We start from the raw sequence: 22815 nt of genomic DNA, 5'->3' as shown, positions 1-22815 counted from the left end.
GAGAATTAATTGTTCTAGAATTATTTACAAAACTCTGTTTCCAAATATTCTCAAAAATAAATGAATTAAATTCCTATCGCTAGATAGCATCCTAACCTCATTTCAGACTATCGGTAACTTAGATTCCGTCTAAAAAATCATATTGAATTATCGCTTTACTGGATTTATTGTCGTCTATGCTAATAAGACGGTTAGTAATAAACGAATTAAAATTGAATGTAACAATTCTCAGCAGAATCATTAACAGATACTGCTTCCACGTCTAAATATGAGTATTGTTAGAAAAAATTGATTGCGAACAGTAATAAAAAATATGACAGTATATTAATCAACTTCTAACCTTTCCAGCAATTTCGATTGGATTAGTACATTTCAGTGAGGCCATAAAGATAGTCCAGGTGAAATATGTCAGAACCAATTGATTTTATTGACTTAACGATAGACTCGACGGAGAAGGTTCGAACAGAGGTTTCTGGTTCTAGAAGAACTAGAAATAGAAGCAGAAATATTGAGAATATTCCTAATAATGGTCCTACAACAACAAAATCACGAAAACGTCCGACTAAACAGTCAGCACAGCTTCATGATTCCGTCGTGTAGGTATCATTTTTCTAAGCAATATCCAATTTGTGTGAAGCTAGGTCTATGCCAAAGCAACCAAGAACATCTTGTCGTCTCTTGTTGTTGGACGTTCACATTGTCCACACTGAAGCAACAGAATCCAAAGAACATTTGAGTTTCGAGACATTTGTTGCTGATGACAGAAAGATAGAGAAACCTGGAGAAACATTCCACAACAAGTGGCAACAAAAGTCCTTGTCATTGCTTAAATAGACACAGCTCAACACACAGGAATTTGTATAATATTTACTGAAAGAATTTGATTCCAGAGAAATACCTGTGGACAATGAATGCAGAAGTAAAGAATCTACAGAGATAATAGACTTGGATTCACCTGCAAACGCAGATGCCTATTGCATTAATGATCCCACAGAAGGAAATGTATTTGTGTTAACTTGTCCCATATGTTTTGAAAAATTATCTTCTAAAATGAAACCGATGTCAACACGTTGTGGGCACATATTTTGTACACAATGTTTAGAATTAGCTTTACGTGCATCAAAAAAATGCCCAACATGTAAAAAGGCTGTTAAGATTCAAAATTGTACCCGCTTGTACTTTTGATTTATGTATATTTTTTTCTTATATTTATTTAGTTAGGATTTCATCTCTATTTTTATACACTGATATTATCAAGATAATTCAAAAAAGAGAAAGTAAAAGTGTTAATTTAAATTGTCTGTGTCCATTGAAAATAATATTGTAAAATTAATTTTAAACTATATTAATTTTATGCATTTTTTAGAGTAATTAAAAATTCATAGAATAGTTTTGATTTTATAAGAGATTCAATAATTCTGTAAGGTTGATAATTTAAGTGTAGAGAATTCGGTTTATGTTGTCATAAAGAAATTTCAATATTTACATTTCTATTGTCACCTTGAAGTGTCCATATCACATGGCAACATATAAAGTCCTGTAATGTTCTTTCTGAGTCTAAAGAGGCAAGGTCTATCCCTTGATATAATTTTATTATTTAAGTTATTTTGCGTGCATTTTTTTCTGTATAATTAAGATTAAGAAATGTTCAAGAAAAAAGAGAACAATATGACATACTTTCTTGGAGGCACAGCAATTGGAGTGGCAGGTAAATATTTTCAATATTTCCAATTAATAATAAATAATAATACTGTATGTATTTACAGCTAGTTTACTAGTTGGAAAGATAATATCAAATAAATCGACTGTGAAAGCTCAAACTTCCAGTAAGTTTCTCGAATACTCCACAAAAAAAAGGAAAAATCATGCAAATTATTAATATTCAGAATTTTTCACAGAAGTTAAAACTCACGAAGAAGAAAAGAAGAAATATTCTCAAGATGATAATCTCTGGAATTCAAATTTTCACAAAAATCACTCTCATGTGCGATCCAAAAGCGAGTCTCGATATGAAAACGAAATTGGTGAAGAATATCAAGTACCTGCGATTTTTTTGACAAATAGTAGTCTTAAAAATAACATAAATCACCAGGTGGAAGAGAAACATAGTACAAATGTGCAGAAAATTTGTTACAAACAGTTGCATAACACTAGCATAGAAGACAATACTGGCTACAATGATGAACTTTCATCGAACTATGAGAAAAAGAATGAGTACAATAATTTCTCTGAATCTAAAACTATGAGAATAATGATCTCAGCAGGAAACAGTGATCTAAAAAACACTTCCAACAGTTTACTGATTAAAGAGAGCAGCCTGGGCTCTGTTAACTCGAATTCAGAGAATGATGGAGAGGAGACTAGCAGTATTTTAGATTCTAAAGATGAAGCAGAAGACAAAATTGCTCATTCCATATTCTCTGAAAATCCTCACGGAACCCATGCAAAATCTTCACCAAAACAAAGCAATTTAGATAATCAGTAACTTGTTCAGTGCTTTGAAATGTGTATTTTCATAGAATTAAGAATTTATATCCATTATATTAAACTATTATTAACAAAGAAGCTGATATAAATTATAGGAAAATAAAGTTATTCATTTTCTACTTGAAAAATGAAACAAGTTTTTACTCAGACTCTATTTTTCATAAGATCCCAATCTATCTCTCCTCATCACATTAATATCTACCTATCTATAGCTATACCATATCTACTCCCACTCAATTTCCTTCTTTTCTGCGCCTCAGATTCAAATCCTCGCCGCTAACTCGTGAATCTGCTCAAAAAAATCCTCTCATTCGCTATAAGCTCGCTGTCGCTGGCGAGTCGTGAGCCTACAGCGAGACAGTGTACTGTATCTAAATGCAAGTGTTTTGAATCTCGGTCAGTCCATCGTCAGACGTATGTGCTTGCATCGGTAGCAGGTATCGCTGATAGCCGATCAGCTGTTCGACCAAATAAACCCGCGATATGGATATCGTCGACAATGCCAGAGTAATCGAAGAAAACAGCGACGAGGATCTCTCCTCGGAGGACAGGAGCGACTGTTTATCGGAGACGTTCGAGGGGAACTCGGACTGGCGCTACATCCCCGACTCAATCCTTTTGAATATCTTTCAATACTTGTCTCCAAAGGAATTGACAATCGCTGGGGAAGTGTGCAGATCATGGCACAGAGTGTCACGAGACGAATTCCTTTGGAAAGATTTGTTCTATCAGACGTACAAAATAGATCCTGATGTCGGCATTATGCCAGGTTAACTTCGTTCCTACTTTTAGAAGAGCTTTCTGTCAGTCACTAAGTTTTAAGAGGATTCCTGTGGTACACTGTTTGGAGAAACAGTGGGCGTGTTTCTTTTTCTGTGTGAGACTGTGGTCTGCGAGTATTCTTTTGTGTGTTTGCCTTTTTTGGTATTGCGCAGAGTATTATTCTGTGGTCGAAGTTAAACTGCAGGTTCTACGTTTACTCTTTTTTTGTATGGAAGAAAGCAATCGCATGGTCTGTGTATAATACTCTTGCATGAATGATGAATATTTCTATTTATGCACTTGTTGTTGTTTATATATGATATTGTTCATCTAAAAGTTGTTATGTTTTATAGGGAAAACTTCCTGGCTTGAAGAGTTTAAGCGTTTAACGTATCATATACCTCTAGTAGAGACAGAAGTACTTAAAGCACATTCTCATCAAGTATTACATGTTAGCTTTTCACACAATGGCAAAATGTTCGCGACCTGTTCAAAAGATGCATACATTTTTGTGGGTTACTCTCATTTATTTTCTTCTGATTATATGATTTCTGCATGGTGCATAATCGTATTTAGAAATATAAAATCAGACATGAATTTTTGTAGGTCTGGGAGAGCCAATATCCTGTCAGTATCAAATATGTTCGTGACATGAAGACGTTCAATTGGAAGTACACGCAATATTCACAGTTTAATTCCTCTGATACCTTGTTACTTGTTTCTGGGGTACATTTTGGGACTCCTCTTAGCACTACTGGAGAAATAGCGGTGTTTAGACTAGCACGTAATGAAATGCTACATATTTTACAATTAATTATGCTAACAATAAGTAGAGCTGCATTCAGAAATTGGAGCTACATTTCAAAACTTTAAAAATTAGCCTAGTGTTGACTTAAAAAACAATTTGACCTTTTTTGAGATCTCGTAACAGTGTTGCATCCAAGGCCTCCAAAAATATAAATGCAGCTCTGACAGTAATTAAAGCATACATAGTTACTTGACCTTGCATGTTGCAGCTGGCTTTGACCTTCAGTGCAGAGTGGCAAATAAACCCTATGACATATTTGGGACATGGTACAGTGAGCATTATCTTTTAAGTGGAAACTTATGCTGGTTGCAATATCTGGTTACTACAAGTCTCCTCTGGCTGAATAAAGCGAACCAAGAAACATCCAGTGAACATGTACCTATTATGACACAACTTTTTAGGTACTGTGCGCTCCAAATCATTTCTACACTCCCATTGAAATCTTTCATTCATAAATATTACACTCATTCAGGTTCTACAATGGCAATGCCTCATCAATTCGAACGCTCATGGTAGCCAACTGCTTGACACCTGAACAAACTGAGTCAGAAGAACAGCAGAACGAGCCCTCAACCTCTACAGACAAGGAGGAAAAGGGAAATCCACCGAGTCATAAAGATATCTCGTCTACATCCTCTAATGAAGCTATTCAGCAGCAAGAAGAGCCAGTTCTCCTTCCTCAGGCTGCAGCTAGACAGTAAGCTAATTTTGCACAGTGTATTTCTATTTAATTTGCATACTAATTCACATAAATTTAAGGTATGCAAACAGGTACAACACACTGGAAGGTATATTTATGAACTGGAAGAAGCTTGGAGATGATTTCGAATATGCTAATCCTATACAATACAATCAGGAATACAGACAGGTGGAGATGGAGAAAAAGACTCAGGAAAATGAAAATGAAGAGGAAGGTCGCCAAGTGGAGGAGGAGCACGAATCTGAAGGTAATAATAAAATATTATACGTCATATTTTCTAAAAGACTTTCTAGATACTCAAAATTTTGTAGAAGAGGATGACACAGACGAGCTAGCAAATTGCTGCGAGAAGTACCTCATTTTCACAACTGGCTCAAAGACTTACACTCCACATCAAGTGGGCTTCAAAAGGATAAAAAACGTCAAGTTCCCAACGAGATTAGTCGCAGAGCCTTCATTATTCGAAAGATACACGCAAAGAGAAATGGAGCGAGAAATGGAGCGAGAAATGCCGAATCCTAACATCAACGGGAGGGACTACGAAGCTGTGGATGTTAATTTTGATAAAGTGGACCATGTTATAGACTTGCATGGGCATATCATAGGCATGGGACTCTCTCCAGATCACAGGTGAGTCTTCTAATTAGTCTTTTATAGATGTCAAATATTTACATTCTTTTTTATCCTATGTCCAGGTATCTGTATGTAAATACAAGGCCATGGCCAAGGGGCTACGTCATCACGAGTCCACTACAGCCTCCTCCCATAGCCCAAGAAATTGACATACACGTGATTGACCTGGTGACCCTAAAGCAAGTTGGCACTATGCTAAGAGCTCACAAGGCTTACACACCGAATAATGAATGCTTCTTCATCTTCCTGGATGTGTGCAACGAATACGTGGCAAGGTAACTTTACATTTCTTCATGAGATTAACTCTGCAGTCTATTTATTACCCTGAAAATGAAAAATAATTGAAAATTGAATGTTATCAGCGGCGCTGAAGATAAACATGGATATCTCTGGGATAGATACTATGGAGCATGCCTAGCGAAGCTCCCTCATTCTGATGTTGTCAATTCTGTTGCCTTTAATTCACGTGACCCTGAAATGCTAGTGACAACCAGCGATGACTACACTGTTAAAGTTTGGCGTAGTCGAGCTATGGTACGCGCGCTGGGATTGAACGAAGACTCTTTTCGTAGAGGTATGGAAGTCCGAAATAGGCGCAAGTTCCGTAAAAGCAGTTGTAACATCGATTGACTAAAAACTATTAAATTCCCGATTTAAAGATGCTTCGAATATTTTAAGTTACTGTATCTATGTCTTGTACTTAAATTTGTAATATATTAGTACCTGTATAAAACTATATGAATTCTGTTTTCGATGGATTTTAGAGTGAAAGACGCGTGAGAAATTCTACTCTATAAATGTTTATATAATAACTATTTTAACGAGTTGAATGTTTGATAAAAACGGCGCACAGCTTACGTTATAGTGGACAAAATTAAATTTTTAATCATTCATGAAGAGATTTATTTTTTTATATAACATCCTTTATTAGAGCTAGATCACTTATCGCTTTTTTAAAAGAATTTAGTAAGCGGCTCAAAAATTATTCGACTTCCGCGAGGCTGAGTTTCGTTTCATTGAATTTTGCTGCTGCCAGCTCGTCTGTACTTAACGATTATATTATGCAACGATGTATTGTATATTTTTAAACATTCGTAAGGCATAAAGTGAGAATCTTTATAACACTTTTGTAACAAATTTCAATTGACAATATTTTTCCTTGGAATAATGCTTTAAAGTAAGAATCGATGATACACTAGTATATTGTATCATTACTTTCAAAGTAGTTTGTTAACAAAGTATAAAATAAAAATATGTTTCAAACTTTGCCACTACCACTTTAAGTATCCTTTTTTAAACAAAGAGAAACCGAAATATATATAGTGTATCATTAAAACTATATACGTAATTGTCCTAATCATAGTCAGATATATTTAAAATAAGATAGATTACTTTAAATTAATATTAAACGAATGTTTGAATGCCAATCGTAGACGATTATTGTAGTAAAATGAGAAATAAATAAAAAGCACAATTTCCTGTAATAAATATTTAACATAATGTACCTAAAAAAATATGTGCATAAAAAAACAATATTATATGAATGAAAGAAATACATGTTATTAAGGATTGTAAGAATATTATATATGCTTTTTTTCTGAGATATTTGAATCATTAATAAATAATTTAAGTATCTCTAATAATGCAACTTGTTTTATATCATTTGAATACTTTCAAAAGTATTGCTAAGATAATATGCACGCTATATTTCATAGGAACTATTAAATATGTATTATACTTCTATCAATCACTGAAATACTCGACCAATAAACTATAAAAACATTCGATAGTATAACAAGAATTGACTTTATAAATAGCAAATATCTATATTTTGTTTCTCTCTTTTTTTTTGTTTATATAATGATATGCCCTACCCATATTTTTTTAATCGTAATATAAACACTACAAATTCGATTTGTAGCAAGTTCAAGGACGTTAATATCATTTACATGAACATTAATAATAGTTGCATTAAAAGTTGTAATATTTCCATTGATGTCTCAAATTTCCTGCAAAATGAAACTTAATATATTCACACATTTCGTTCGATGCAAAAGTAGCATAAATTCGAATGGCATACCTACTCTCCGCTTCTTTTTTTTAAATAACATTGACACAAGAAACACATGAATAACGTTCTCTCATTTTGGAAAAATTATACCAGCAGCGGCGTGCATTTATGTAGATGCGTTTACTATCGATTCTGCGAAAAAGTATGCAAATATTTCAAAATATTTTTGTATATTATTTAAGTTACACAGTTCCAGGGAAGAGTGCTGTTCTATGAAATGTAATTACCAGGATTAGACGAAATTAGTTCTTTAGATTGCTCTACATTATGTTGCAGAACCTTTTTATGGGCATCTTTGTGCCCATGACAATGTTCACATTCGTCATCACTGTCTTCTGAACTGCTCTCGCCAAAAGTCCTTGGTTTTTCATAAATACAGCAACCTGAAATATCATATCATTTGAATGATAAAGTACACTAGACAGTATTCAATTAAAAAACCTACATTTGGATTTCTTCTTATTCATGTGTTCATTATCTACTGTGCCTTGAGTCCATTGAACTTTCTTACTGGATTTTGGCTTCCTGAGACGCAGCCTCACAGTTGGTACTTCCTGAAAAAACAAACAACTAATAACTGTAGTTTTTTTAAGTAAAAATTGACACAGGTGTAATTCTAATGAATTGTTTAATTTAAAAGGTGTTTATTCCTCTTTAAATTGCATACAATGTGATATAAAATTTGTGTTTTTAAAAAATATACCAGCTTACAGATAAAAATCAGATTACAATTCTAAAACTCCTCTATGCTTCTCAAAAATTGTTTCTACTGTACAATTTTATTTTTCTTTAAATGCTGTATTTTGTCATCAGAATAATTTAAAACATTTCTCAATATTTCGTTCGTGTGTTGACCCAACATAGGAGGCGCTAATCTAACTTTATTTGTAGCATAAGTGTAAGTCACAGGAGGGCCAATGACTTTAACTTTTTCTCCTGTAGAATGCTCTATTTCTTGTATCATTTTCATGTGCTTCACATGGGGATCATCGAAGACCTATAAAATTGTTTTATATAAGAATTATTTCAATTACTGGACCACATTTATTTTGTACCTGTCCTATAGTATTTATTGGCCCATAGGGAAAGGAGGAGCCATCAAATATGCCTGCCCATTCTCTGTTATCTTTCTTTTTAAATTCTTTTCTGAGTATCCCTAGTAATTCATCCCTGTTCTGAACTCTAGCAGCATTATTTTTGAACTTATCAGACTCAGCTAATTCTGTTAATTGCATCCTCTGAAGTAATTCCGAAAACTGTGCATCACTTCCTGTTCCAACAGTCATATACCCATCTTTTGTGGGGAAAGCTTCATAAGGAACAATGCTTTCATGCTCAGAGCCCCACCTTGTGGCCTCCTTATTAGCATTTAAATAGTTTGAACCGATATTAATCAAACTGGCAACTTGTGTTGCCAATAAATTGCACTGAATCCACTGTCCCCTATTGGTTCTCTCTCTCTGGTACAATGCTGCTATTATTGCACCATGAGCGTACAAACCTGTTGCCAAATCAGTCACTGCCACTCCAACTTTACATGGTGGCCCATCCTTTGGCCCTGTTATATGCATCAAACCACCAACAGAAGCAGCAATCACGTCGTATCCTGGCCTGTCTGCATAAGGCCCCTCGTACCCATAACCAGTCAAGGAACAATAAATTAGCTGCGGTGCAATTCCAGAAATATCCTCATACCCCAAGCCCAACTCCTTCAATTTCCCGGGCACATAATTCTCCACCAAGATGTCTGACTTTTCTGCCAGTTCATAGATAATATCTTTACCCTTTTTCAGGTCAATACATACACTCTTTTTATTTCTATTGACACTGAGAAAGTACGTTGATTCTTGTGTTCCTTTGATGAATGGAGGACCCCATTTTCTTGCTTCATCTCCAGTTTTTGGTTTCTCAATCTTTAGGATCTCTGCACCAAGATCACCAAGGATCATTGTACAGTAGGGCCCAGCCACAATTCTAGTTAAATCCAAAACTCGAATGCCGGACAGAGGCGACTTATCCTCAAGGCATGTAGAAACATTTCTCTGACTTTTAGTGGAAGATATGCTCAAAAGAAGTCTAGCTTTCTTTGCACACTTTGGTAGAAAGCTGAACATGCTACTGTACATTTTAAGTGTATTTAATAAACAATTTATAATGTATTAGAAGCTTATTTCTTTGTGTTAGAGAAGCATTTCTCAGCCAATGCCCTGTACTTTCTCAAGTTGTCTTGAGCCAGGTCATTTTTCATCCCCAGCTGGAATATGTCTTTTGTTACCGCTTGGTTTTCTATTCCTTAGAAATAGGGATGGTTCTGCGTATCTTCTGTTTACAGCCACTGTGCATTATATAAATCACCCAGCACAAAATAAAATCTTTTATTTTTGCTTATTGGATCACAACACAGGAATGCACAGAATTGTCTTCAATCCCAAAAGACTGCTAATTTAATCATAAGTTCCACAGGCCTCATGCGACACTTCTCAAACAAACAGCAGAGAACCCTTGCCTGATCCCTCAGACAACTTTGAGAAGCATATGCCTGACCTTAGAGCTTTATCAGAATGACGTGGTAGTAATAAAACAAAGCATACCTGGGACCCAGAATCTGTGACATCCGTTTCCAAAACAGTTTCCGTTTGCGTCTGTGTAGCCGCCTGCTCAGACATCATTGATCTCTCCATTCGAAAATCCCTTTAGTTCCACGAAATCGCGTCAAGCACCTCCTCTATGATCCAATCCCGCGATTACTTCATCCTGTCATCATTCGTAATCTGATAAAAACGACGCCATGTTTAGAATTACTGCAAAACGGTTGATTTAAATGTAATGTTCTGCAGCTTCAGTAAAATCACATTTTTGGATTTTTTTTTCTAAGAAAAAAGCTTCAATGCCTTTGAAATATCGTATGTAACACGATACACGTTTTACTTACGTTTAAAATGTCTGGGATTGCTTTCTTGGACTTAAATTATTTCGAAGCTATACAGAGTTTGGTACTATAGAACGCATAAACGAAGATAAGATCGTTCTTCTATTCTATCGAAGAGTTTAGATGTGTTTTTTTGATCTTGATATTCTTGATGTGTCTGTTAGTATTTTGATTTTTGGTTGTGTAGGTCGGCTGTGATCATCCGTCGAGATGAACGATCAGCTAAACTGCCGTGCGATGACTGTAGTGGTCTGCTGTATTTCCGAGGTTTCTGATGATTTTTCGGGATCGAATGTCTAATCCTGCGCTGGAGCACTGACGTTGATCTCGCCGACGGAGGCTTCCTGTTAATTTAATGCTGTTTTAGATTCCTCTGGCATGGAGGTCAGTGTTTTTCTTTTTCTCTTGCTCGCTCGAAGGTTATACAATCGCAGTGGATATTTTGACGGCCACTGTCACGCTCTCGGTTTATTTATTTACTGATCTTGGACTCACTGGTCTTGTTCTTCTCTTGCAGCCAATTACCAAAGTTCCTTTACCATTAGAACCTATTAAATCGAATCAAGTTGAGGACAGGAGATTATGGGTGGGCAATTTAGATTTAAGAATTAATGAGTAAGTATCTAGTTAGATTCTACAGTATTTCCTCGGTATAGGCTCGTTGCTGTACGAAAGTGCAAATGTATTTGTGTACTGTTGTCTACAATTTTGAGGGACTGAAGCGAAATGCTGCGAACTGTGAGCAGTGAGCCTGTATTGTGGAAACACTGCGAGTGAAATGAGTATCTTTCAAATGAGACCTATGCTTGCTTGAGTACACAAGAAAACAAAAAAAATTTGATCCTGAAGTGGATTCTAACTCCATTTGAAAGGTGCTTATTTCATCTCTAATATGATAATCTGTGGAAAAAATTGGAAAAACTAACTCTTCATCTGTCAACTGGTACCAACTCCTAAAACTCGTCCAAAAACATGGAACCATTGAAAAGTTCGACCTCCTATTCCACCGGTCTGGGCCACAAGCTGGTCAACCAAGGGGATATGCATTTGTTACGTACAAAACTGTTCAGGACGCAGAGGCAGCCAAAGATGCTTTACATAACTTGAAAGTTGGGGCAAAAAATATTATTGTTCGATGGGCCCATAGTGTAACAGAGGTGAATATTAAAATAACATTACTAATACTGAGTAAAGAAAATGATAACTGCATAATATTAATGCTACTTACTTTGTTCTAGTCTGATATAGATAAACCAAAACCGAAGATAGACATACCAGCTTTAGCTGGAGCTAAGAAAGAAGATAAAAGGATCAGGTAAGTATTTTAAGAACATGAATGGAATGATTGATGAATATTTACTTGAATATGTTTTCCTACAGTCGTGAAACAGCGATTCAAGCCATAGAAGCGAAACTGAAGCTAATGAAGGAGTCTGAAGAGGAGTTTGAGTTAAATAAACCTTTAAATGGATCTCCTATAATACATTTATACCAGAAAACAGAGAATCCAAAACCGTCCACGTCAACTCGTTATCACAATCGAAATCATTATCACAACAACAAGCCATACAACCGTTATAAACCTAGAAGATAATTCAAGTTTTTCATTTCTTTTTCTAATTTTATAGTATTGTAATTAAAAATAAGCAGTTTATTTTCACTGACCAACATTTGTTCCATGACCACAATCGACATATTATTTATATTTTCTATTTAAGTCATTTCTGTGTATTCATTAAACTTTTTGTACTCTAAAGTCCTGTACCATTTTAGTTCATTTTTATATCTCTTTCTACTAATCAAATGATTCCTATAGCAGTGCTTGTGTGCATCAGATACACGAGTATCTTAATTTATTGATGATAGGACGCTTAATATGTACATTAATGTACATGTATTTTCATAATCTGCAATATCTTTTTATAATAAACAAAATATATACTTGAGATACGTGTTTTAATGAGTAGCAAAATCTCCTTTGAAAATTAAGAGCTCTTAAGATTATAACAATTATATTTTATTATATGTACAATGTTATTTTAAAATTACATTTACTCTTTGGCAAGTCTCTTTTTGCCACGCATATGGAAGGGTAAAGGCACTACCCCAGGACACGGTACTTGATCTGGAACTACACATATACAACTTCTCGGGCAACCGACACCAAAGTTTGCTGGGTTATCTTTCTTTTCCATAGCAATACTTTCTTGTTTCAAAACATCTTTGGTTTTACCAACTACTGCTATAAGATGATACAGTATCTCTTCTCTCTGTTTATTATCTATATCAATCAGCATTGTTTTCCCATCCCCTGTGTGAAAGTAAGAAGAAAATTATGCTGCAAGTAGAATATTGTTTTTTCGATTCCCTTTTATACCTACCATAATAACATTTTATAAATGGTGATGGTGTTAAATTCTTAAATGTAACAATCTGTACTTTTGGATTTTTATATTGAATTTGTGGCAGGTTCCAGAATACAAACTCCCTAAAGATAAATCAGTTTTATTGAAGCTCTCAAATGAATTTACATTAAGTAACCTAAAACTTGCCTGGTTCCAGTATGATTGGATCCATGTGTGTTATAATTAATGGAAAATATTTGAATTCCGTCTTTCAAGATCAGTTTTCCAGCTTCTAAGTACTTCAATGTCCTCCGAATAGGAGCTGCACCAATCATAAACGGCATCTTGTCTTTTTTTTAATAAAATGTATGCAGAGAAACAAAAAATTACTGTATTTACCAATAAAAAGTACGAACTTTTTGCTGCAAATATCTACAAAATAAATTAAAGTTTATTTATCGAGGATAACATTCTTCAGTAGTGCACCTTTTTGTTTACACTTTGAGATTTCTATTAAGCAAACATCAGACCTGATAAAATATCAATTTTTCTTTTTCTAGAGATCCCTCATCATTTCCCTCATTTCTATTTTCTCTCAAGTTTGCCTTTGGTTCACTTTAGTTCATTAACCAACGCGTGATTTTTCTCCAGAAAAATACTACTGATTCTCTATAAGCTCGTTCCTTGAACAGAGCTACGAGTCTACAGCGAATATGGCTAGTTTCACGCCATACTAACTTCGTCTACTCGTGGTAGCGAGACACGAATCAGCTGAACAAGTATGCTATAGTGTTCGACTTTTATTACCGGTTGGGGTCGCACATGCTCTGAATCTTTTTTTCCTTTCTCTTTTAAAAGGCGTTATCACCAGTATTGTATAACCGACTGTTCCAATTTAGACTGTTGTATCTAAGAAAACGTGAGTTCTAACACATTGTTATGTGACTGTTTTTCTGAACTTAACAGTATTGCATCATTAACAATCATAACAAACACAGACGTACTTTGTTAATGTTACTTACTCTAGTATTTTCAGTTACTCTGTCCCATATGTTGTGAACTAATTGCGAAGTCCTTTATTTTAGTTTAAGGATATTCAATACTGGAGAAAAGAGTACCAATATGAGTTCATCTATGAATGCCAAGGAAATTAGGCAAGCCTACATTGACTTTTTTAAAAGTAAAGGTCACGAGTATGTTCACTCCAGTTCTACAATACCACACGATGATCCAACACTACTGTTCACGAATGCTGGAATGAATCAGGTATGATATCTTGTATTAATGTCTAAGATAATTCTGAATGTATGTTCTTTATTTTTTTTGTTGATATATTTCAGTTCAAGCCGATATTTCTGGGAACAGTGGACCCCAATAGTGATATGGCAAAGTATGTGAGAGTTGTTAATAGCCAGAAGTGTATCAGAGCTGGGGGAAAGCATAATGATCTAGATGATGTTGGAAAGGATGTTTATCACCACACATTCTTTGAGATGATGGGCAACTGGTCCTTCGGAGATTATTTCAAAGTAAAATTTTGAGAATGTAATGTGTACAGTTTGTTGTAAGCTTAGTGAACTTAGAATTGACTTTTTTAGAAAGAAATTTGCACCTGGGCCTGGGAATTCTTAACAGTTGTGTTAAAGCTACCAGCAGATAGATTGTATGTCACCTATTTTGGAGGAGATGAAAAGAGTAAATTGAGTCCTGATGATGAATGCAAGGAAATCTGGCTTTCCTTAGGGTAATCATTCTTTGCTTCCATTTCATTAATAATTCCATCAACTGAGTACAATTTCCTTTCATTTTTTTTAGAGTACCACCTTCTCACGTGCTACCAGGGAGCATGAAAGACAATTTCTGGGAGATGGGAGAAACAGGTCCATGTGGACCCTGCAGCGAATTGCATTATGACCGAATTGGTAATAGAGAAGCAGCTCATTTAGTGAATCAGGATGATCCAGATGTCCTAGAAATCTGGAATCTCGTGTTCATACAATTTAACAGGTAAATAGAAGAGCATAACCAGCAAAATAAGTTCGATTTACTTCATATTTTATCTTTTTAGAGAATCTGGTGGGAGCTTGAGACCATTGCCAAAGAAGCACATAGATTGTGGCCTAGGTTTGGAAAGATTGGTTTCAGTGATTCAGAATAAGCGCGCTAACTATGACACAGACTTATTTGTGCCATTATTCGAGGCAATACAGAAGGGCACAGGGGCACCACCTTATCAGGGAAGGGTTGGTTTAGACGATAAGGATGGCATAGACATGGCATACAGAGTTTTGGCAGATCACGCGAGAACTCTGACCATTGCTCTTTCAGATGGAGGTGTGCCTGATAATACTGGTAGAGGGTAGGCAAAGATCATTCGTTATTTTAGTAGGACAGTGATCTCAGTACTGATTTTAATTGATCCTAATTTAGGTACGTCTTGAGGCGAATTCTGAGACGTGCCGTGCGCTATGCAACCGAGAAACTGAACGCAAAACCTGGATTCTTTGGGACGTTGGTGAATGTAGTCGTGGAACTTCTTGGTAAACACTTTTACCTTGCTTTTTCAGTACACTGCTTAGGAAAATGGCATAGAAAAATTTTGACCAATTTTTTCCAAAATTTTTCTATGTCAAATTTTTGTGCTCAGTATATTCTCAGTGTTTTTGTACTCTCCATTATTTTATATTTTTGCATACCCAGGTGATACATTCCCAGAAGTGACCAAAGATCCCCAATACATAATTGATATCATTAACGAAGAGGAAGCGCAATTTCTCAAAACCTTGTCACGCGGTCGTAATTTATTAAATAGAACTATAGCAAAGTTAGAATCATCGAGCATCGTGCCAGGAGATGTTGCATGGCGTTTGTATGATACTTATGGTTTCCCAGTCGACCTAACACAACTGATGACAGAGGAAAAGGGACTGAAAGTGGACATGACAGGCTACGAAGAAGCAAGGAAGCAAGCTCAGGTACCATACAAAATATGGAGATACTAATAACAGTTCAATCAAATAATTAGAATCATTTCTAGATCATTTCTCAAAGTAAGAGTGGTGGTGTGGATGACCAGATTAACTTGGATGTCCATGCAATCACAGAATTACAAAATAAGGGAATCAAGCCTACTAATGACATTCCAAAATACAATTATACAGTGGTTAATAATAAATTGTATGAGGAATATGAGTTTGCACCATGCACTGGTACTGTAATCGCCCTCAGGCGTGCTAAGACCTTCGTTGATGAGGTTTCATCAGGAGAAGAGGTTGGGATTCTGTTGGATCAGACTAACTTCTATGCGGAGCAAGGTGGACAGATCTATGACGAAGGATTTTTAGTCAAAGTTGATGATGAAGTAGGTAAATGCATTTAAAATGTACCTCAGGAATGTTCATGATTGTTTCTTTTTCTAGGAAACAGAGGTTAGAATAAAGAATGTTCAAGTCAGAGGTGGTTATGTGCTACATATAGGTACTGTGGGCCAAGGAGTGTTAAAAAAAGGCGACAAAGTTTACTTGAACATAGACACCACACGCAGGAGACTCGTAATGAGTAATCACACCGCTACTCATGCTCTCAATTATGCTCTGCGCAAAGTCTTAGGCACGGAGGTCGATCAAAAAGGCTCTTTGGTTGCGCCTGATCGTCTTCGATTCGACTTCACGAACAAAGGTTTGTTTGAAGACACGTTTGTATAAAAAAACGAGACGTGACTCTGAGAGTTTTTACAGGAGCAATGACTACTGAGCAAGTGAAACAAGTAGAAGAAATCACGAGCAGTATGGTGAAAGAGAATAAGAAGGTTTATGCCAAGGAGAGTAATTTGGCCTTGGCCAAGACTATTCAAGGCCTGCGTGCAATGTTTGAGGAGACGTATCCTGATCCTGTGAGGATTATTAGCATTGGTATACCGGTTGACGATTTAGAGAAAGATCCCTTAAGCCCTGCTGCATTGCAAACTAGTGTAGAATTTTGCGGAGGAACGTGAGTAACTTCTAATTCTATAGCAACAATAGCCAGATCGTGACACCTTTACTTTTCGAGCTGCATCCAATTATAAAAGTGTCTCTAAGAAAATTCAACTCAGGGATGTTAAAGTGGAGGCTTTGCCCTTTAGAATGAGACCAGGCTCACCTCGCTGCGATTTTTTTTGACGGAGCTACAGCAGCTCGAAGATTGGCTACTTTTTGAGGCTCTGAATCGTTGGGTAATTCTAAGACTGGAAGCTCACTTTTCATTCAAACCTCGATATCTTGGCGAAAAAAAATCGCAGAGTGCTCGCCATGGTCTCGTTCGACAGGGGAGGGTTCCAACTTGAATATACCACTAAGAAAGATCGCGGAAAAAATTCATCGAGTGCTTGGCAATCGTCCGAAGTTGGAAAACTTTCGGGGAAAAAGCACCCTCTCTCTCTCGGCGGGTCATGGAATGGACAATTTTTTTCGGACAAATTCAACTCAGGGATGTTAAAGTGGAGGCTTTGCCCTTTAGAATGAAACCAGGCTCACTCCACTGCGATTTTTTTTGACGGAGATACAGCAGCTCGAAGATTAGCTACTTTTTGAGGCTCTGAATCGTTGGGTAATTCCAAGACTGGAAGCTCACTTTTCATTCAAACCTCGATATCTTGGCGAAAAAAAATCGCAGAGCGCTCGTCGTGGTCTCGTTCGACAGGGGAGGATTCAAACTTCAATCTCCCTTCGGAAAAGATCCCCAAAAAAATTTATCAAGTTCCTGACAGTCGTCTGAAGTTCGAAAATACTCGAGGAAAAACCACCCTCCCTCTCTCGGTAGGTCATGGAGTGAAAAATTTTTTTTGGACAAATTCAACTCAGAGGTGTTAAAGTAGAGGCTTTGCCCTTTAGAATGAGACCAGGCTCACTCCACTGCGATTTTTTTTGACGGAGATACAGCAGCTCGAAGATTGGGTACTTTTTGAGGCTCTGAATCGCTGCGGGATTTCAAGGCTAGAAGCTCACTTTTCATTTAAACCTTGATATCTTAGCGAAAAAAAATCGCAGAGCGCTCGCCGTGGTCTCGTTCGACAGGGGAGGGTCCCAGCTTGAATATCCCACCAAGAAAGATCGCGGAAAAAATTCATCGAGTGCCTGGCACTCATCCGAAGTTGGAAAATTTTCGGGGAAAAAGTTCCCTCTCTCTCTCGGCGGATCATGGAATGGACAATTTTTTTCGGACAAATTCAACTCAGGGATGTTAAAGTGGAGGCTTTACCCTTTAGAATGAGACCAGGCTTACCTCGCTGCGATTTTTTTTCGCCAAGTTACAGCATCTCAAATATCATGGTTTGGCCACTAATGCTCTAAGTAAAGAATATTTTAGATAACACTAAATAATTCAATTTTTTCAGTCATTTGCACTATACCGAGCACATAGGGGACTTCGTCATAGCCAGCGAAGAAGCCATTGCTAAAGGTATAAGACGCATAGTAGCCCTGACTGGTCCAGAAGCGACTAAAGCTCAGAAAAAGGCAGCTGTGCTGCAAGCTCACTTAGAGCAACTTCAGAAAACCATAGCATCTGACAAGACTGGCGCCAATTCGAAAGATCACGTGAAAAGAATAGTCGAATTAACTGACGATGTGTCTCACGCTGTCATTCCAAGTTGGAAAAAAGTATGTCATGAATATTCTACGATAATAATTTTTAAAGAACATTACCATCTTTTTCTTCATAGGACAAAATGCGAAAGATGTTAAAAGATCTGAAGAAAGCTCTCGATGATAAGGAACGAGCTGCCAAGGCTGCCATAGCTAACACAGTAGTAGAAACTATTCAGCAAATCATCCAACAGAATGTTGGGTGTCCTGTACTAGTCGAGGTCCTGCAGGCATTTAGCAACACGAAAGCTTTGGATTCTGCTCTCAAGAAGATCAAAGCTGTGTCTCCAGAAACAAGTGCCCTACTCTTGAGCGTGGATCCCGATGCCAAGAAGATTTTTGCACTGAGCGCAGTGTCCAAGGTGAGCCTAAATAAAAAACCAACTAATTAGAAACGTGAAAGAGTAATGTTATCGTGTGTTTCACAATTCAAGTCAGCAATAAATAAAGGACTGAAAGCTAATGAATGGATCCAAGAAGTTGCTCCACTTATGGAGGGAAAAGGAGGTGGGAAAGCTGAGTCTGCTCAAGCTTCGGGTACCAATATATCTTGCTTAAACAAACTAGTGCACACTGCTAAGAACTTTGCCAATTTGAAGCTTGGAATTACAGGTACAGGAATACACGATTTCTTTTTAGAACTAAAAAAGAGATTCCTAAATCTGATAAAGTATTTTGTGTATTTTCAGAAAACGAGAAGCTTAATATTTGTGAAAAACCTGTCTGCTCGAAACCTTCTAGTGAAAAATCTGTATGTTCGAAACCTTGTAGTGAAAAATCAGTATGTTCGAAGCCTTCCAAAGAAAAATTAACGCTTCTCTGCAATGTGGGAAGTGCCAAGTGTTATCGCGCTCAGATTGCAGCGAATTATAGTGGCAAAGACTTAATCATATCACAGTACAAAAAAGATGGAAAAATTCCCAGCGATATAAAGCTAGAAGGAAATGGTTTGGAACTGTACGACAGCAATGCAATCGCTTTTTATTTAGCAAACGACAAATTAAGGTGTTCCAGCGATCTATTTGCATTCAGTCAAGTCTTACAGTGGCTAAGTTATGCAGATAATCATATTCTACCAGCAGTATTCGGATGGGTCGTTCCATGTCTCGCGAAAAATGTTCCAAACAATGTGAAAGCTAGTATTAAAACGTCTAAAGAAGATCTCCTGTCTTCTTTGAAAAAACTGAATGACATACTGCTTGCGAAAACTTACTTGGTGGGAGAAAAAATTAGCCTCGCGGATATAGCTATCTTCACTGCCTTAATACCCTTGTACGAGCATGTCTTTGATCCAGCTTCTAGGAAACCATACGTAAATCTAAACAGGTGGTTCCAGACTGTCTTGAACCAACCAGAAGTATCTAGTGTGATAAAAGATTTCAAGTTTTGCGAAAAAGCTGTAAAACACTAAAATATTGCACTTCGTGAATAGGCGACTTTTGTAAATGTTTTTATTAACAAATCTTTATCATAAATATATACTAAAATTAATCGAACTCCTCCTCCTTGTGCTCGAGTACTTCCTCCCTTTCTTTATCATATAAAGTTCTCATTTCTTGTAATAAAGTTGAGACATTTGTGCCCATTTTGGCGGAGATTGGAATTATGGGCACATTAATTTTTTCTTTAAGTAATTTTAAGTTTTCCTGTAATCGTACAATTAATCATATAACTGTTTTTTTTACTTTCTGGGAAAAGTATGTTATGTCTCACCACTGCTTTTGGTAAATCCATCTTATTCGCGGCAATGATAATTGACCTATTGTTTAATTTCACATTGAATTGCAAGATTTCGTGCTTTAAAGTTTCAAAGTCTTCCCAAGGCTCCTCAGAACTTGCATCAATAATAAATAGTAAAATTTTACAGCGTTCTACGTGTTTGAGAAACTGTATACCAAGCCCTCTGTTTTTGTGGGAATCAGATATAAGCCCAGGCAAATCAGCCACTTGAAAATAAAGAAAAATATACGCTCTAAAGAATGTAAAAAATCCATATATCAATTAATTAACTGCTCTATCCACCTGCAATCTGTTCATGATCATCGTACAACACCATTCCAATATGGGGCCTCAAAGTTGTGAATGGATACGGCGCTACTTTTGGTCTGGCTCTAGATATGGCTCTCAATAAAGTGCTTTTGCCTGCGTTCGGAAGGCCTATCTAAAGTATTCTTGAAATTATTTCAAGTTAAAGTGAAATTAATAGGAAATATGGTTTCTACTTGCCAGCCCTATATGCGCCATGCTTTTTATTTCTAACACATATTGTATATCTTCCCCCTGCGCCCCATACTCGCTTATGCATGGCGTTTGTTGTACGTCAGACTTAAAAAACGCGTTTCCATGACCCCCAGCACCTCCTCGTGCAGCAATGAATTTCATACCGATTTGATTCAAGTCGCCTACTATTTTTCCTTCTACGTTTCTTACAATAGTACCCAGAGGAACGTTTACTATGGTATGCTTAGCATTTTTACCGAAACAGTCTTTGTTATGCCCTCTTTCGCCATCTTCAGCTTTAATCACACTCTCTATGTGGGAAAGATCCTTCAAATTTGTCGATACCTATAATATATATGAATTTTTTATCATAGGAATTCTGAATTGTGCTGGACCTAATTTTTTAAGTAGCTACCTCAAAAATTACGTGTCCACCACATCCACCATCTCCACCGTCTGGTCCAGCACATTCATTTGACCATAATTGTAAGAATGATATTTCCCCATCCCCACCTCTACCTCCTATAGTTCTTACCTGAATGCATAAAGAAATTAGTGTTTATCTAAGCTATGGAAAAAATGAGGAAGTGCTGTTTCATACTTGCTTAATATCTAGAATACTTCTAATTGTATCTTTCTGTGACTTTGGCTTTATACTTCGTAAAGCTTTAGGAACATTTTCCTGATTATAAAGCCACTTGGATGTGCATAATGATTTGATTATGGATTTGTTTGTACTTCTACATTTCTGTAGGTTTATAGTGAGAGTATATACAATATTTTGCTTCCAGCTAGTATTTTGTAAAATTATACTCCTCAGTTGATGAAAGCAATGCATCTGAAAGCAATTTGACTGTATTACATAATAAATTTACATATTTTTTTTATGTGTAATATTTTATTATGTAATAATTACATTATTCACTATCTTGAAACAAGGATATTTAAATTATCTTCCAGAATCTGTGCTATTAAATTCTGGTGTATATCAATAATTCTTTTTCTATGCAAAGGCAAGTGATCAGACTTATAACTTATTCTATAAGTTCTTTTTTCTACTTTTTGCAGTGGACATTTGTATACACGTACAAAATAAATATCATTTATAATACGACCTGCACAGTTGTATAATAATGTATAAAATTCTGCTAGATTAAATTTCTCATCTACACTAAAAGTTATATCAAATGCATATGTATGAGAATATAAATTTGTGGCATTTTTGTTTGATACATTCATTATTTCTGTTATATCTTTCCATGAACAATTATCATCATTCCATTGAGGAATGTTTATTTTATTTCTGAGAGCAATGTTCTCTGCAGTTGGAGACTCAGACAGAATAAATATGTGAGTTAAAGCCCCAGCACAGTGAAATGATTTATCTAAGCTACGGTATCCTGTGACTATATAATTCTGAAAATGAGCCCATACAAAAGGTTCAATTGCATTCAGCACAAAATTTCCATGTGCTGCCATTTCTGTAACTTTCCAAGAATCATCCCAACGCCTCTGTGGATTATCAAACACTGTGCCACCTTGGCCATTGCACAAAGTTACTAACACACTACCACTACTTTTCAATGATTTTGCCGCACTCATAAAAAACTGTTTCAACAACTCCCTATTTTTTTCTATCCTCATTTTACCACCAACATGGGGAAAATTAAAAACAATTTTATCGAATGACTCTGTCTTTAGCATTGGATGCTCATGTAAATGTGTCGCATCAATGCCAAATAATACACGAACTCCTGAAAAGAAAAGCATAGAATTTTTTATCAGATAAATTATGCAGAAAATTTGAGTACTCATATGCTCTTAATTTTTTTAGTTGTACTGACCATTATTCAACAAATATTCTATGTTTTTCTTTCCAATATCTTCACTAACATTCGACTCATAACATGTGGTGATAATATTGATTTTTAAGTTCGATTGAAACAGTGCAACAGAAAATGAAAAATTCCCTTCTCCTACTAGAAGTACTGAATCGTCTTCATCGAACACAGAGAGCTTCATAATTCCACTATTAATTTAAAAAAGCGCTATTTATCGCTATTAAAATATTTTTTTCGTTTCAAAGCGAGCAAAGAAACTAACCTTTAAACAGTATGTTACTTCAGTTCATATTACAACTACTATAATGTTTATTTAATGATTTCTTGGCAATGATGCGATAATATGACAAAAAATCAGTAAACTTGTGGCTAAATTGTATACATAAACGTTTAAT

At 36.0% G+C, this 22815-nt stretch overlaps 10 protein-coding genes across 14 annotated transcripts; 5 read left to right on the top strand and 5 right to left on the bottom strand.

Moving 5' to 3' along the window:
- Nucleotides 1–141: 141 nt before the first annotated feature.
- LOC143181550 (E3 ubiquitin-protein ligase RNF4) lies at nucleotides 142–1309 on the top strand. 2 transcript variants are annotated; one of them, XM_076382009.1, is made up of 3 exons: nucleotides 142–190; nucleotides 349–596; nucleotides 891–1309. In XM_076382009.1, the coding sequence occupies exons 2-3, from the start codon at nucleotides 406–408 to the stop codon at nucleotides 1183–1185; spliced, it is 486 nt and encodes a 161-aa protein (XP_076238124.1). In that variant the 5' UTR covers nucleotides 142–190; nucleotides 349–405; the 3' UTR covers nucleotides 1186–1309. The 2 variants fall into 2 exon arrangements, with proteins under 2 accessions (XP_076238124.1, XP_076238123.1); XM_076382008.1 differs by lacking the exon at nucleotides 142–190 and adding an exon at nucleotides 207–277.
- Nucleotides 1310–1456: 147 nt separating this feature from the next.
- On the top strand, nucleotides 1457–2630 carry LOC143181549 (uncharacterized). Its single transcript, XM_076382006.1, has 3 exons — nucleotides 1457–1708; nucleotides 1767–1826; nucleotides 1899–2630. The coding sequence occupies exons 1-3, from the start codon at nucleotides 1645–1647 to the stop codon at nucleotides 2483–2485; spliced, it is 711 nt and encodes a 236-aa protein (XP_076238121.1). The 5' UTR covers nucleotides 1457–1644; the 3' UTR covers nucleotides 2486–2630.
- A 127-nt stretch (nucleotides 2631–2757) lies between these two features.
- Fbw5 (F-box and WD repeat domain containing 5) lies at nucleotides 2758–6283 on the top strand. 2 transcript variants are annotated; one of them, XM_076382326.1, is made up of 9 exons: nucleotides 2758–3256; nucleotides 3603–3760; nucleotides 3856–4033; nucleotides 4266–4458; nucleotides 4530–4754; nucleotides 4817–5004; nucleotides 5069–5387; nucleotides 5453–5665; nucleotides 5753–6283. In XM_076382326.1, exons 1-9 carry the CDS (start codon nucleotides 2971–2973, stop codon nucleotides 6018–6020), a joined length of 2028 nt encoding a protein of 675 aa, XP_076238441.1. In that variant the 5' UTR covers nucleotides 2758–2970; the 3' UTR covers nucleotides 6021–6283. The 2 variants fall into 2 exon arrangements, with proteins under 2 accessions (XP_076238441.1, XP_076238440.1); XM_076382325.1 differs by having other exon boundaries at nucleotides 5051–5387.
- Nucleotides 6284–6975: 692 nt separating this feature from the next.
- On the bottom strand, nucleotides 6976–10193 carry LOC143181359 (E3 ubiquitin-protein ligase PPP1R11-like). 3 transcript variants are annotated; one of them, XR_013002276.1, is made up of 5 exons: nucleotides 10053–10193; nucleotides 7907–8015; nucleotides 7689–7844; nucleotides 7475–7593; nucleotides 6976–7399 (listed from the first exon to the last, which is right to left on the bottom strand). XR_013002276.1 is itself a non-coding variant. In XM_076381740.1 (4 exons), exons 1-4 carry the CDS (start codon nucleotides 10140–10142, stop codon nucleotides 7568–7570), a joined length of 381 nt encoding a protein of 126 aa, XP_076237855.1. In that variant the 5' UTR covers nucleotides 10143–10193; the 3' UTR covers nucleotides 6976–7567. The 3 variants fall into 3 exon arrangements, 1 of the variants encoding a protein (XP_076237855.1); XR_013002275.1 differs by having other exon boundaries at nucleotides 6977–7399; nucleotides 7471–7593; XM_076381740.1 differs by having other exon boundaries at nucleotides 6976–7593.
- Nucleotides 8094–10006, bottom strand: LOC143181355 (succinyl-CoA:glutarate CoA-transferase). Its single transcript, XM_076381735.1, has 2 exons — nucleotides 8517–10006; nucleotides 8094–8458 (listed from the first exon to the last, which is right to left on the bottom strand). The coding sequence occupies exons 1-2, from the start codon at nucleotides 9585–9587 to the stop codon at nucleotides 8228–8230; spliced, it is 1302 nt and encodes a 433-aa protein (XP_076237850.1). The 5' UTR covers nucleotides 9588–10006; the 3' UTR covers nucleotides 8094–8227.
- Nucleotides 10194–10632: 439 nt separating the features above from the next.
- Nucleotides 10633–12256, top strand: LOC143181357 (putative RNA-binding protein 18). Its single transcript, XM_076381738.1, has 5 exons — nucleotides 10633–10774; nucleotides 10908–11008; nucleotides 11337–11547; nucleotides 11629–11705; nucleotides 11771–12256. The coding sequence occupies exons 1-5, from the start codon at nucleotides 10769–10771 to the stop codon at nucleotides 11982–11984; spliced, it is 609 nt and encodes a 202-aa protein (XP_076237853.1). The 5' UTR covers nucleotides 10633–10768; the 3' UTR covers nucleotides 11985–12256.
- Nucleotides 12257–12285: 29 nt separating this feature from the next.
- Mrps25 (mitochondrial ribosomal protein S25) lies at nucleotides 12286–13394 on the bottom strand. The gene is made up of 4 exons (XM_076381739.1): nucleotides 13266–13394; nucleotides 12939–13167; nucleotides 12772–12874; nucleotides 12286–12701 (listed from the first exon to the last, which is right to left on the bottom strand). The coding sequence occupies exons 2-4, from the start codon at nucleotides 13077–13079 to the stop codon at nucleotides 12442–12444; spliced, it is 504 nt and encodes a 167-aa protein (XP_076237854.1). The 5' UTR covers nucleotides 13080–13167; nucleotides 13266–13394; the 3' UTR covers nucleotides 12286–12441.
- A 460-nt stretch (nucleotides 13395–13854) lies between these two features.
- On the top strand, nucleotides 13855–19855 carry Alars (alanine--tRNA ligase, cytoplasmic). The gene is made up of 14 exons (XM_076381734.1): nucleotides 13855–14001; nucleotides 14076–14264; nucleotides 14334–14479; nucleotides 14551–14742; nucleotides 14804–15094; nucleotides 15166–15275; nucleotides 15436–15710; nucleotides 15773–16096; nucleotides 16155–16413; nucleotides 16473–16725; nucleotides 18110–18374; nucleotides 18437–18721; nucleotides 18794–18971; nucleotides 19049–19855. The coding sequence occupies exons 1-14, from the start codon at nucleotides 13858–13860 to the stop codon at nucleotides 19768–19770; spliced, it is 3633 nt and encodes a 1210-aa protein (XP_076237849.1). The 5' UTR covers nucleotides 13855–13857; the 3' UTR covers nucleotides 19771–19855.
- LOC143181360 (mitochondrial ribosome-associated GTPase 2-like) lies at nucleotides 19847–22815 on the bottom strand. Its single transcript, XM_076381741.1, has 7 exons — nucleotides 22683–22815; nucleotides 21181–21417; nucleotides 20995–21114; nucleotides 20586–20924; nucleotides 20382–20520; nucleotides 20073–20305; nucleotides 19847–20005 (listed from the first exon to the last, which is right to left on the bottom strand). The coding sequence occupies exons 2-7, from the start codon at nucleotides 21415–21417 to the stop codon at nucleotides 19847–19849; spliced, it is 1227 nt and encodes a 408-aa protein (XP_076237856.1). The 5' UTR covers nucleotides 22683–22815.
- Nucleotides 21504–22394, bottom strand: LOC143181426 (ferredoxin-fold anticodon-binding domain-containing protein 1 homolog). The gene is made up of 2 exons (XM_076381809.1): nucleotides 22391–22394; nucleotides 21504–22333 (listed from the first exon to the last, which is right to left on the bottom strand). Exons 1-2 carry the CDS (start codon nucleotides 22392–22394, stop codon nucleotides 21504–21506), a joined length of 834 nt encoding a protein of 277 aa, XP_076237924.1.

This window comes from Calliopsis andreniformis, chromosome 7 (genome assembly GCF_051401765.1).
Source record: "Calliopsis andreniformis isolate RMS-2024a chromosome 7, iyCalAndr_principal, whole genome shotgun sequence".
In the NCBI taxonomy this organism is placed as follows: Eukaryota; Metazoa; Arthropoda; class Insecta; order Hymenoptera; family Andrenidae; genus Calliopsis; species Calliopsis andreniformis.
Note: the sequence above shows the minus strand (reverse complement) of the source record. Positions and strands in the feature narration are given on the sequence as shown.

Bases quoted from the DNA above. Each gene is read 5' to 3' on its own strand.
- LOC143181359 (XM_076381740.1), bottom strand. From the start codon at position 10,142: ATGGAGAGATCAATGATGTCTGAGCAGGCGGCTACACAGACGCAAACG. The intron at 7,845-7,906 runs GTAGGTTTTTTA...ATGATATTTCAG, and splicing joins GAATAAGAAGAAATCCAAAT to GTTGCTGTATTTATGAAAAA. The intron at 7,594-7,688 runs GTAATTACATTT...ACTTTTTCGCAG, and splicing joins ACTAATTTCGTCTAATCCTG to AATCGATAGTAAACGCATCT.
- Alars (XM_076381734.1), top strand. From the start codon at position 13,858: ATGAGTTCATCTATGAATGCCAAGGAAATTAGGCAAGCCTACATTGAC. The intron at 14,265-14,333 runs GTAAAATTTTGA...TGACTTTTTTAG, and splicing joins CCTTCGGAGATTATTTCAAA to AAAGAAATTTGCACCTGGGC. The intron at 15,095-15,165 runs GTAGGCAAAGAT...ATCCTAATTTAG, and splicing joins CCTGATAATACTGGTAGAGG to GTACGTCTTGAGGCGAATTC.
- LOC143181549 (XM_076382006.1), top strand. From the start codon at position 1,645: ATGTTCAAGAAAAAAGAGAACAATATGACATACTTTCTTGGAGGCACA. The intron at 1,709-1,766 runs GTAAATATTTTC...ATGTATTTACAG, and splicing joins CACAGCAATTGGAGTGGCAG to CTAGTTTACTAGTTGGAAAG. The intron at 1,827-1,898 runs GTAAGTTTCTCG...AATTTTTCACAG, and splicing joins TGTGAAAGCTCAAACTTCCA to AAGTTAAAACTCACGAAGAA.
- LOC143181357 (XM_076381738.1), top strand. The intron at 11,009-11,336 runs AGTATCTAGTTA...TGTCAACTGGTA, and splicing joins GATTTAAGAATTAATGAGTA to CCAACTCCTAAAACTCGTCC. The intron at 11,706-11,770 runs GTAAGTATTTTA...GTTTTCCTACAG, and splicing joins AAAGAAGATAAAAGGATCAG to TCGTGAAACAGCGATTCAAG.
- Fbw5 (XM_076382325.1), top strand. From the start codon at position 2,971: ATGGATATCGTCGACAATGCCAGAGTAATCGAAGAAAACAGCGACGAG. The intron at 3,761-3,855 runs GTGGGTTACTCT...GAATTTTTGTAG, and splicing joins CAAAAGATGCATACATTTTT to GTCTGGGAGAGCCAATATCC. The intron at 5,388-5,452 runs GTGAGTCTTCTA...TCCTATGTCCAG, and splicing joins GGACTCTCTCCAGATCACAG to GTATCTGTATGTAAATACAA.
- LOC143181550 (XM_076382009.1), top strand. From the start codon at position 406: ATGTCAGAACCAATTGATTTTATTGACTTAACGATAGACTCGACGGAG. The intron at 597-890 runs GTAGGTATCATT...ATTTGATTCCAG, and splicing joins CAGCTTCATGATTCCGTCGT to AGAAATACCTGTGGACAATG.
- LOC143181355 (XM_076381735.1), bottom strand. From the start codon at position 9,587: ATGTACAGTAGCATGTTCAGCTTTCTACCAAAGTGTGCAAAGAAAGCT. The intron at 8,459-8,516 runs GTACAAAATAAA...ACAATTTTATAG, and splicing joins CAATAAATACTATAGGACAG to GTCTTCGATGATCCCCATGT.
- Mrps25 (XM_076381739.1), bottom strand. From the start codon at position 13,079: ATGCCGTTTATGATTGGTGCAGCTCCTATTCGGAGGACATTGAAGTAC. The intron at 12,875-12,938 runs GTTTTAGGTTAC...ATCTTTAGGGAG, and splicing joins ATCATACTGGAACCAGGCAA to TTTGTATTCTGGAACCTGCC. The intron at 12,702-12,771 runs GTAGGTATAAAA...ACTTTCACACAG, and splicing joins ATTTATAAAATGTTATTATG to GGGATGGGAAAACAATGCTG.
- LOC143181360 (XM_076381741.1), bottom strand. From the start codon at position 21,417: ATGCATTGCTTTCATCAACTGAGGAGTATAATTTTACAAAATACTAGC. The intron at 21,115-21,180 runs GTATGAAACAGC...TTATGCATTCAG, and splicing joins GTATTCTAGATATTAAGCAA to GTAAGAACTATAGGAGGTAG. The intron at 20,521-20,585 runs GCAAGTAGAAAC...AGAATACTTTAG, and splicing joins GCATGGCGCATATAGGGCTG to ATAGGCCTTCCGAACGCAGG.